This window comes from Salvelinus namaycush, chromosome 5, assembly GCF_016432855.1.
Source record: "Salvelinus namaycush isolate Seneca chromosome 5, SaNama_1.0, whole genome shotgun sequence".
Lineage (NCBI taxonomy): Eukaryota > Metazoa > Chordata > Actinopteri > Salmoniformes > Salmonidae > Salvelinus > Salvelinus namaycush.
Window position 1 is genome coordinate 12,973,004 of NC_052311.1, and position 9,527 is coordinate 12,982,530.

The following is a 9,527-nucleotide window of genomic DNA, read 5'->3' on the forward strand; positions in this document are numbered from 1 at the left end:
GAGAATAGCAAAACTATTAATATCCACAGAAAATCGATTCAAGAGAAGCGCTGATACTTAGTGCTCCTGGTTGTAATTTAAGCACTTCATGAGATTTCCATTTAAATATTATTTGATAGATTATTATTGACACTTACTATAGATTATATGAATTTACTTTGAGATACATTATGTGCAATTGAGAAGGACACATGAGATTCGCGGTAAGAAACTCGTTGTAGGTTTTGAAAATCAGTGTTTTACTTTTAATCTTACCCTGTGATGTCACAGATACCTTTATTTTTATCCACAGATTATAGAAAAGCAAGTGACACAATCTATTGTTAGATTGTTGTTTACTCAGTACTTTGTTGAAGCACATTTGGCACTGATTACAGTCTTAAATATTCTTGGGTATGAGCTACAAGCTTGGCACACCTGTATTTGGGGAGTTTCTCCCATTCTTCTCTGCAGATCCTCTCAAGCTCTTGTTAGGTTGAATAGGGACCAGTTCTTTTCTCTAATAAGAGTCCCTCAATTTAAACATTGAACAGGAAGGACAAACCTTACAGGTTTGGCTTATATATTTTGAAAGAACTTTTATTAAAAACAAGAACAGCTTCATAACTTTTTTAAATAAATAACATTGTTTTAGCTTGTCTTTCTCAATCATTTTGTTCTTCTAAGGAACAACGTATGAACAACACAACATGGACTTCGTTGAGTTAAAATAAAGGCAGTTCCTTAGAAGTTTGGCTACAACCATTTTTGATGGTTTTTTTTCTCAGCAGACCACTTCCTCTGTATGCTAAAGAGAATGTGTTTGTTTAAAGGCCCATTTGGTACAAAAACTCAAAAAAGCAGTGGTGTAAAGTACTTAAGGAGAAATTATTTATTTGTACCAAAGATATTGGGCCATGAAAGTAACACATTCTCTTTAGCATACAGATAGGAAGTGGTCTGCTGAGAAAGATAACCGTCAAAAACAGTTGTAGCGAAACTTCTAAGGAACTGCCTTTATTTTAGCTCAACCAAGTCCATGTTGTGTTGTTCATGCGTGGTTTCTTAGCTTGTTTTTCTCAGTCATTTTTTTCTTCTAAGACGATGGTATTATTGTAAAAAGTTATAAATAAACTGTTCTTGTTTTTAATAAAAGTTCTTTCAAAATATATATATATGCCAAACCTGTAAGGTTTGTCCTTCCTTTGAAATTATTTATACTCTTACATTTACTTTTGACAGTTAAGTATATTTAAAAACAAACACTTTCAGACTTTTACTCATGAAGTATTTTACTGGGTGACTTTCACTTTTACTTGAGTCATTTTCTATTAAGGTATCATTACTCAAGTATGACAATTGGGTACTTTTTCTAACACTGCCGAAAAGCAAGTCCTGCAGGCTATAGTTTTGTCTTATTTTGATTATTGTGCAGTCTTGTGGTTGAGTGCTGCAAGGAAATACATAGTTAAGCTGCAGCTGGCCCAGAACAGAGCGGCACGTCTTGCTCTTCATTGTAGTCTGAGGGCTGATATAAATACTATGCCAGTCTCTCTTGGTTAAGTGTTGAAAATGACAAATTGTTTGCATAGTCAACTTACACACAGCTCTGACACACACACTTAACCCACCAGACATGCCCCCAGGGGTTGTTTTACAGTTCCCAGGTCCAGAACAAATTCAATAAAGCGTAGAGTATTATATAGAGCCACTATTGCATGGAACTTCCTTCCATCTCAAGGCCAATTGTGCGTCGCCCCACGGACCCCCCGGTCGCGGCCGGCTGCGACAGAGCCTGGGCGCGAACCCAGAGACTCTGGTGGCGCAGCCCTAGACCACTGCGCCACCTGGGAGGCCCAAATTCTTATTTACAATGATAGCTTAGGAACAGTGTGTGAATGACCTTGTTCAGGAGCAGAATGACAGAATTTTACCTTGTCAGCTCAGGGATCCGATCTCGCAACTTTGCTGTTACTATTCCAGCACTCTAACCACTAGGCTACCTACTGCCCCTTGCAGCACTCCACCACACGACTGGACAATAATCAAGATAAAACAAAACTAGAGCCTGCAGGACTTGCTTTTTGGCCGTGTTGGAAAAAGTACGCAATTGTCATACTTGAGTAAAAGTAAAGGTACCTTAATAGAAAATGACTCAAGTAAAAGTGAAAGTCACCCAGTAAAATAGTACTTGAGTAAAAGTCTGAAAGTATCAAAAGTAAATGTAAGAATATAAATAATTTCAAAGCAAACGGCCACATTTTCTAGTGTTTTATTTATTTTACGGCTAGCAAGGGGCACGCTCCAACTCTCAGACATAATTTACAAAGGAAGCATGTGTTTAGTGAGTCCGCCAGATCAGAGGCAGTAGGGATGACCAGGGATGTTCTCTTTATAAGTGTGTGAATTAGACAATTTTCCGGTCCTGCTAAGCATTCAAAATGTAACAAGTACTTTAGGGTGTCAGGGGAAAAAATGGAGTAAAAAGTACATAATTACTGTATCTTTAGGAATGTAGTGAAGTAAAAGTAGTCACACATATTAATTGTAAAGTAAAGTACAGATACACCCCAAAAATTACTTAAGTAGCACTTTAAAGTATTTCTCCTTAAGTACTTTACATCACTGCTTTTTTGAGTGTGGTGTCAAAAAAGCAGAGCATCTTTTTACTACAGACAGACCTCTCCCTCTCTTTATATCCATTGAATCTATATGTTTTGACCATGACAGTTTACAATCTAAGGTAACGCCAAGTATTTTATTCTCCCCAACTTGTTCAACAGCCACACCATTCATTACCAGATTCAGCTGAGGTCTAGAACTTAGGGAATGAATTGTACCAAATATATTAGGCCTTTAAACAAACACATTCTCTTTAGCATACAGAGGAAGTGGTCTGCTGAGAAAAACCCCCATCAAAAATGGTTGTAGCCAAACTTCTAACGGAACTGCCATTATTTTAACTCAACGAAGTCCATATTGTGTTGTCCATGCGTGGTTCTTTAGAAGAACAAAATGATTGAGAAAGACAAGCTAAAACAATGTTATTTATTTAAAAAAGTTATGAAACTGTTCTTGTTTTTAATAAAAGTTCTTTCAAAATATATAAGCCAAACCTGTAAGGTTTGTCCTTCCTGTTCAATGTTTAAATTGAGGGACTCTTATTAGAGAAAAGAACTGGTCCCTATTCAACCTGACAAGAGCTTGAGAGGATCTGCAGAGAAGAATGGGAGAAACCCCCCAAATACAGGTGTGCCAAGCTTGTAGCATCATACCCAACAAGACTCGAGGCTGTAATCGCTGCCAAATGTGCTTCAACAAAGTACTGAGTAAACAACAATCTAACAATAGATTGTGTCACTTGCTTTTCTATAATTTGTGGATAAAAATATAAGAATAAAGGTATCCGTGACATCACAGGGTAAGATTAAAAGTAAAACACTGATTTTCAAAACCTGCAACGAGTTTCTTACCGTAAATCTCATGTGTCCTTCTCAATTGCATATAATGTATCTAACAGTAAATTCACATAATCTGTATTAAGTGTCAATAATAATCTATCAAATTATATTTAAATGGAAATCTCATGAAGTGCTTAAATTACAACCAGGAGCACTGAGTATCAGCACTTCTCTTGAATCGATTTTCTGTGGATATTAATAGTTATGCTATTCTCAGAAATGTGTGAGAACAGTAATTATTAAGGTTGAGGGGATTTTGGTTGTAAACAAAACATTGAGCTCTGTGGTCTGCCATAGTTTTGAAAAGTTTTCATAGGTAAAATAGTTTTTATTTTAAAATAAGGCCAGTTAGACAAGCTATACATTCATTTTGAAGAAGGCAAACAGTTTTTAAAGGAATTATCGTCTTAACATTACAATCCCTTTTCCCATATACTGTAGATTCCTTTCGGAGACAGCATTTTGTATACAGTAAGGCACAATGTTATTCCAGGCATGACTTCAATTTTTTTCACAGCTGACAAACAAAGGACAGGAAGAGATCCAGTTAATTTTGGATCACCACAGAGGGCGGGTGAATGTTGTCCGGAGAATAGTGGCAGGAAGTCATCTGCCAAACGTCAATGAGGACGAGGCAAGTCCCTGAATATTTCCCTGAGTGCCATGTCGAGCTGCCAGGAGAGCCAGTCGCTGCCGTACACATCCTTGTAGCCCGTGTTGGCTGACTTGATCACTACCAGAGTAGTGGGAGATCGGCTTAGGAGCGACGCCACAGCCTTACGGATGACGACCAGACGGTGTGCGTACATAGCCAGTGGGTACGTGGTGAAATGAGCCCAGATGGTGAAGACGACTACAGAGTGTGCACCCCCTGCCATACCCTCCACCTCACTGGTGATGTAGTGGAGGTCAGCCCAGGGGGTCTTGCTTGTCCGTATAGGTATCCCATGGGCCCGCCAGATGATACGGGTGTTATACTGGGTGTCGACTGCCTCAAAGGGGCCCGATTTGCTTGATGTGTGAAGGTTCAGGCGTTTCAATGCTGCAGAAGGATCATACATTTAATGCAAATATATTAATTCAGACAAACAATGCGCTGGGATATGCATTAAAGAAAGAAGTTATAAAAGTTATATATTCAACAATGCTAGTTACATAATTGCCTGGCCAAAGCTTTATTCATGTAAACCCATTTGAACACATAGACTTGACTACAAACATATTGACATAATAAACTGATTACAAACTATATCATACTTGGCACAGTTTCCTCCAGGTAGTCGAACCACTGACGGAGAGTAGAGTCACCCATCATAAGGATCTGTTTGTCCTTCAGGCATCCAGATATCAGTTTAGCTGAGGGAAAGGATTTTGAGTCACACACCAGGGATGTCCAGTGATCCTGGAGGTAGAATCCAGCTGGTACTGAGGTGTGCAAACCAGGACGGCATTTTGTTTGTGATCCTAGAGAGAGAAAAAATACTTTCAGGCCTATGTTAGAACAACATGGGGTTAGTTGATAACAGTGGGTTAATAATTAATCATATGCGTTAGGCTAAAGCATGTGATTTATTTGAAATGTTTTTAATATATCCTCATTTTGACATTCATTGTGATAACCCACAACTAATCATGTGATTAATTTAAATGTTTTTAGTATCATCTGTTAATATAAATTATTAAAATGAGAGATTATTAAACAAGTAATGTAACGTCGTCAAAACAAATTGTACTGGCAAAGGATTATGTGCAATCATTGTGGTTATGTTTTTATATATTTTTTTTCTGAAAGTCAAAGCTGTGAGAAACACATACGGATGTCTCTGCAAAACTCTTGTGAGTTACAGTCAGTTAGCTAGGCCTATGTCAGACTTGGCTGTTGGTTCATAAGATAAGCAAAGGAGAAGTAATTTGGAACAACTTACGGATTTCATTGTCCTGTTGCTGGACATCGATAGCTGAATCGTCACCTGGTACAATAATGTTTGTGGAACTGCAGAGAAGAAGGAAGTTTACAATCATTTCAAACATTGTTAACAAGTAACCAAAAGTGTTTTCTTGAGTTTTTGTTCTTAGTACTGTTTACTACGTGGCTGCTTTGCTGTATGTTTCAACATTTTTGCTGCAAGAAACATCCATTTTCATGTTTCACACCAGGGCGTCTTCCAAAAAAAAAAAATACTCAACCTGAGACAGCCATCAATACTACAAACCAAATTACAGAACAATTAATAGTTATGATGTTTAAGTTCAATGTAGTCTCATCTCAAGTACTCTCTATCATCAGTAATGGTACAATCAATATATATATATATATATTATAATGGTTTCAATCACTAACGGTTGAATGTGGGCTGGTCTGACCTAATTCCAATAATTATCTGACTGTGTAGCGGTGAGCGAAATGGGACGTGCAATTTAATGATGTCGTCACATTGTATTCCTGAGATGACTTAAAGATAATTCTACATAGAGTCATTTTCGGCATTAAATGGGATACCTTACAAAGCAAATCAAACTGTAATACATTACATGAGTCATATTATAAATGATCATTAACCAAAGGGCCTTGGTAACTACATTACATTCACCTCATATCGGTCAACATAGACAGTAATACAAGGTAGTATCCTACTGGCAATCTCACTAAAGAATGACTTGAAATTATATACATTTGTTTTTTATGAAAAGCGCTATAGAAGTTGAATGTATTATTATTATTAATAATAAATATAGACCGACTATGTATTATAGTTCACAGCTTAAATGATAATGAGCCACAAAGCAATACACACTAATACTGTATCCTCCTTCCCACTGCTCACTTCCTTAATGGGACCATTCCTTAAAACCAGAGGAATGCCTCTAAAATTAATAAAACGAGTCCACTCTAACAGGACATTCTCCTATTGTTGACTCTTTCTGTTTGGCCTTGCCCTAGGGACCCTCACTGCCCAGCAAACCTTACTGCAGCACATCAGCTGATAATCCTATCTTGAATAAACAACATGTGTTTTGTCTGTCACGCCATAGGAGGTTGCAACAAAATACCTTCTGCAAGACACACATTTTCCCCCCTGTATCTTCTAAATTAAAATCTTTGTATTAAACCAATAACGTTTTCTTTGTATACATATTTTAGTTATTCTTCTTCATGCAATATAGCAATTTTTTGTCATTTGGGGGGATTTTGTTTGGGTTTAACATAAACTTCTGTAGTTTTGTCATACTGTTCTAATTTAGAGGATTAATCCAAACTTGCCGCACCCTGCCCTTATGGGCGTTAAATCATCTGAAATAATACTTTTGATTCAATGCAACTTCATCTTTGAGGACTGACAGTGAAGAACCCACCACATAATCTTCACCTCAATAACCCCACTGCAAATATATATTTTTGTGTTTATTCTCTTTAGCTTTTTGGTCTGCATATGCCTCAACTCTGCATGGTCTCAACTCTGTCCCAAATTTCCTGTGGTATCAAGGCTTGGGTTACACACACACACACACACACACACACACACACACACACACACACACACACACACACACACACACACACACACACACACACACACACACACACACACACACACACACACACACACACACACACACACACACACACACACACACACACACACACACACACACACACTTGATCGCTCTCTCTTCCCTTTCTTCTCTCACTCTTGCTTTCTCTCTCTTCTCTTCTCTCACTCTTGCTTTCTCTCTCTTCTCTTCTCTTCTCTCTCTCTATTGTCGAGAACTTTGCTATAATTTAACATGTTTTTTGTTTATCTATATTTTCTATGTCTTTGTCTACATGTTTATCTATGTTTACAACAATCAATGAGAATATATCAGGACAGGGACATTGGGGAACAATAAGAAATTGTACGGGATACATTTGTACTGTAGTGAAAATGTCTCTATAGTAATGCAAGGTCTCTTTCATAATCATGTGAAATGTCAATTTGCTATGGAAATTCTGGGATGTGTTTTTCGATGAAAATTATGTTAAAAGTAATTATGATGAAACTATATGTCATCACGCCTGTCATGACAGGGAGCTCTTCAGGGGTGGTCTGATGAGTGTTCAGGCAGGTGTTTAGGAGTTTCCATCGGTGCGACAACGGTGGAGAGTCCAGACCAGGTTTCCACCGTGCACATTCCTGCTGAGTATGCCGATTTGGCTATCGCCTTCAGTAAGAGGAAGGCGACCCTATTACCACCCCATCGACAGGGGGATTGCGTGATAAACCTCCAGGTAAACGCTGCACTCCCCAGGAGTCACGTGTATCCGTTGTCCCAGGAGGAGACGTTGGCTATGGAGACATATGTCACGGAAGCTCTGGGACAGGGGTACATTCAGCCCTCCATGTCACCCGTCTCCTCGAGTTTCTTTTTTGTGAAGAAAAAGGAGGGTGGTTTGCGTCCGTGTATTGATTATCGAGGTCTAAATTCCATCACTGTGGGTTTTAGTTACCCACTACCTCTCATCGCTACGGCGGGGGAATCATTTCACGGGGCGCGATTCTTCACGAAATTGGACCTCAGGAGCGCATATAATCTGGTGCGTATTCGGGAGGGAGATGAGTGGAAAACCGCGTTTAGTACCACATCTGGCCATTATGAGTACCTCGTCATGCCGTACGGGTTAAAGAATGCTCCAGCCATCTTTCAATCCTTCGTTGATGAGATTCTCAGAGACCTGCACGGACAGGGTGTAGTGGTGTATATTGACGACATCTTGATCTACTCCGCTACACGCGCCGAGCATGTGTCTCTGGTGCGCAAGGTTCTTGGGCGACTGCTGGAGCATGACCTGTACGTGAAGGCAGAGAAATGTGAGTTTTCCAAACGAGCCGTTTCCTTCCTGGGTTATCGCATTTCCACCTCGGGGGTGGTAATGGAGGGTGACCGCGTCAAAGCCGTGCGTAATTGGCCGACTCCGACCACGGTAAAGGAGGTGCAGCGGTTCTTAGGGTTTGCCAATTACTACCGGAGGTTTATCCGGGGTTTTGGTCAGGTGGCGGCCCCTATTACCTCACTGCTGAAGGGGGGCCGGTGCGCTTGCAGTGGTCAGCAGAGGCGGACGGAGCTTTCCGTCGTTTGAAGGCGCTGTTCACCGACACTGGCGCATCCTGACCCTTCTTTGGCGTTCATAGTTGAGGTGGACGCATCCGAGGCTGGGGTTGGAAGAAGCTCGGGCCAGCGGAGCGGAATTATGATGTGGGGGATAGGGAGTTGTTGGCCATGGTTAAGGCTCTGAAGGTGTGGAGACACTGGCTTGAGGGGGCTAAGCACCCTTTTCTCATCTGGACTGACCACCGTAACCTGGAGTATATCCGATCAGCTAGGAGACTGAATCCTCGTCAGGCAAGGTGGGCCATGTATTTCATCCGATTTCGTTTTACGATTTCGTATCGACCAGGTTCCCTCAATACTAAGGCCGACGCGCTGTCCCGACTATACGACACTGATGACCGGTCCATCGATCCTACTCCCATCATTCCGGCTGCCAAGCTGGTAGCACCGGTAGTATGGGAGGTGGACACGGACATCGAGCGGGCACTAAGGGAGGAACCTGCGCCTCCACAGTGCCCGGAGGGTCGTAGGTATGTGCCGCTCGCTGTTCGTGATCAATTGATTCGATGGGCTCATAGTCTACCCTCGTCAGGTCACCCGGATATTTCGAGGACGGTGCGAAGTCTTAGAGGGAAGTACTGGTGGCCTACCTTGGTGAGAGACGTGCGATTCTATGTCTCCTCCTGTTCGGTTTGCGCCCAGAGTAAGGCTCCTAGGCATTTGCCACGAGGGAAATTACAACCCCTCCCCGTTCCACAACGGCCGTGGTCCCATCTATCGGTGGATTTTCTTACTGATCTTCCCCTGTCTCAGGGGAACACGACGATCCTGGTCGTTGTGGATCGGTTCTCTAAGTCCTGCCGTCTTATCCCGTTGCCCGGTCTCCCTACGGCCCTGCAGACTGCGGAGGCACTATTCACCCATGTCTTCCGGCACTACGGGGTGCCCGAGGATATCGTTTCTGATCGGGGTCCCCAGTTCACGTCCAGAGGATGG

General features: G+C 41.1%; 1 protein-coding gene across 2 annotated transcripts; it reads right to left on the reverse strand.

Annotated features, from left to right (window-relative positions):
* Positions 1–2,709: 2,709 nt before the first annotated feature.
* LOC120047977 (NXPE family member 3-like) lies at positions 2,710–5,538 on the reverse strand. Of its 2 annotated transcripts, XR_005476953.1 has the most exons (4): positions 5,366–5,538; positions 4,698–4,904; positions 3,995–4,482; positions 2,710–3,403 (listed from the first exon to the last, which is right to left on the reverse strand). XR_005476953.1 is itself a non-coding variant. In XM_038993615.1 (3 exons), exons 1-3 carry the CDS (start codon positions 5,469–5,471, stop codon positions 4,061–4,063), a joined length of 735 nt encoding a protein of 244 aa, XP_038849543.1. In that variant the 5' UTR covers positions 5,472–5,538; the 3' UTR covers positions 2,710–4,060. The 2 variants fall into 2 exon arrangements, 1 of the variants encoding a protein (XP_038849543.1); XM_038993615.1 differs by having other exon boundaries at positions 2,710–4,482.
* Positions 5,539–9,527: the final 3,989 nt, after the last annotated feature.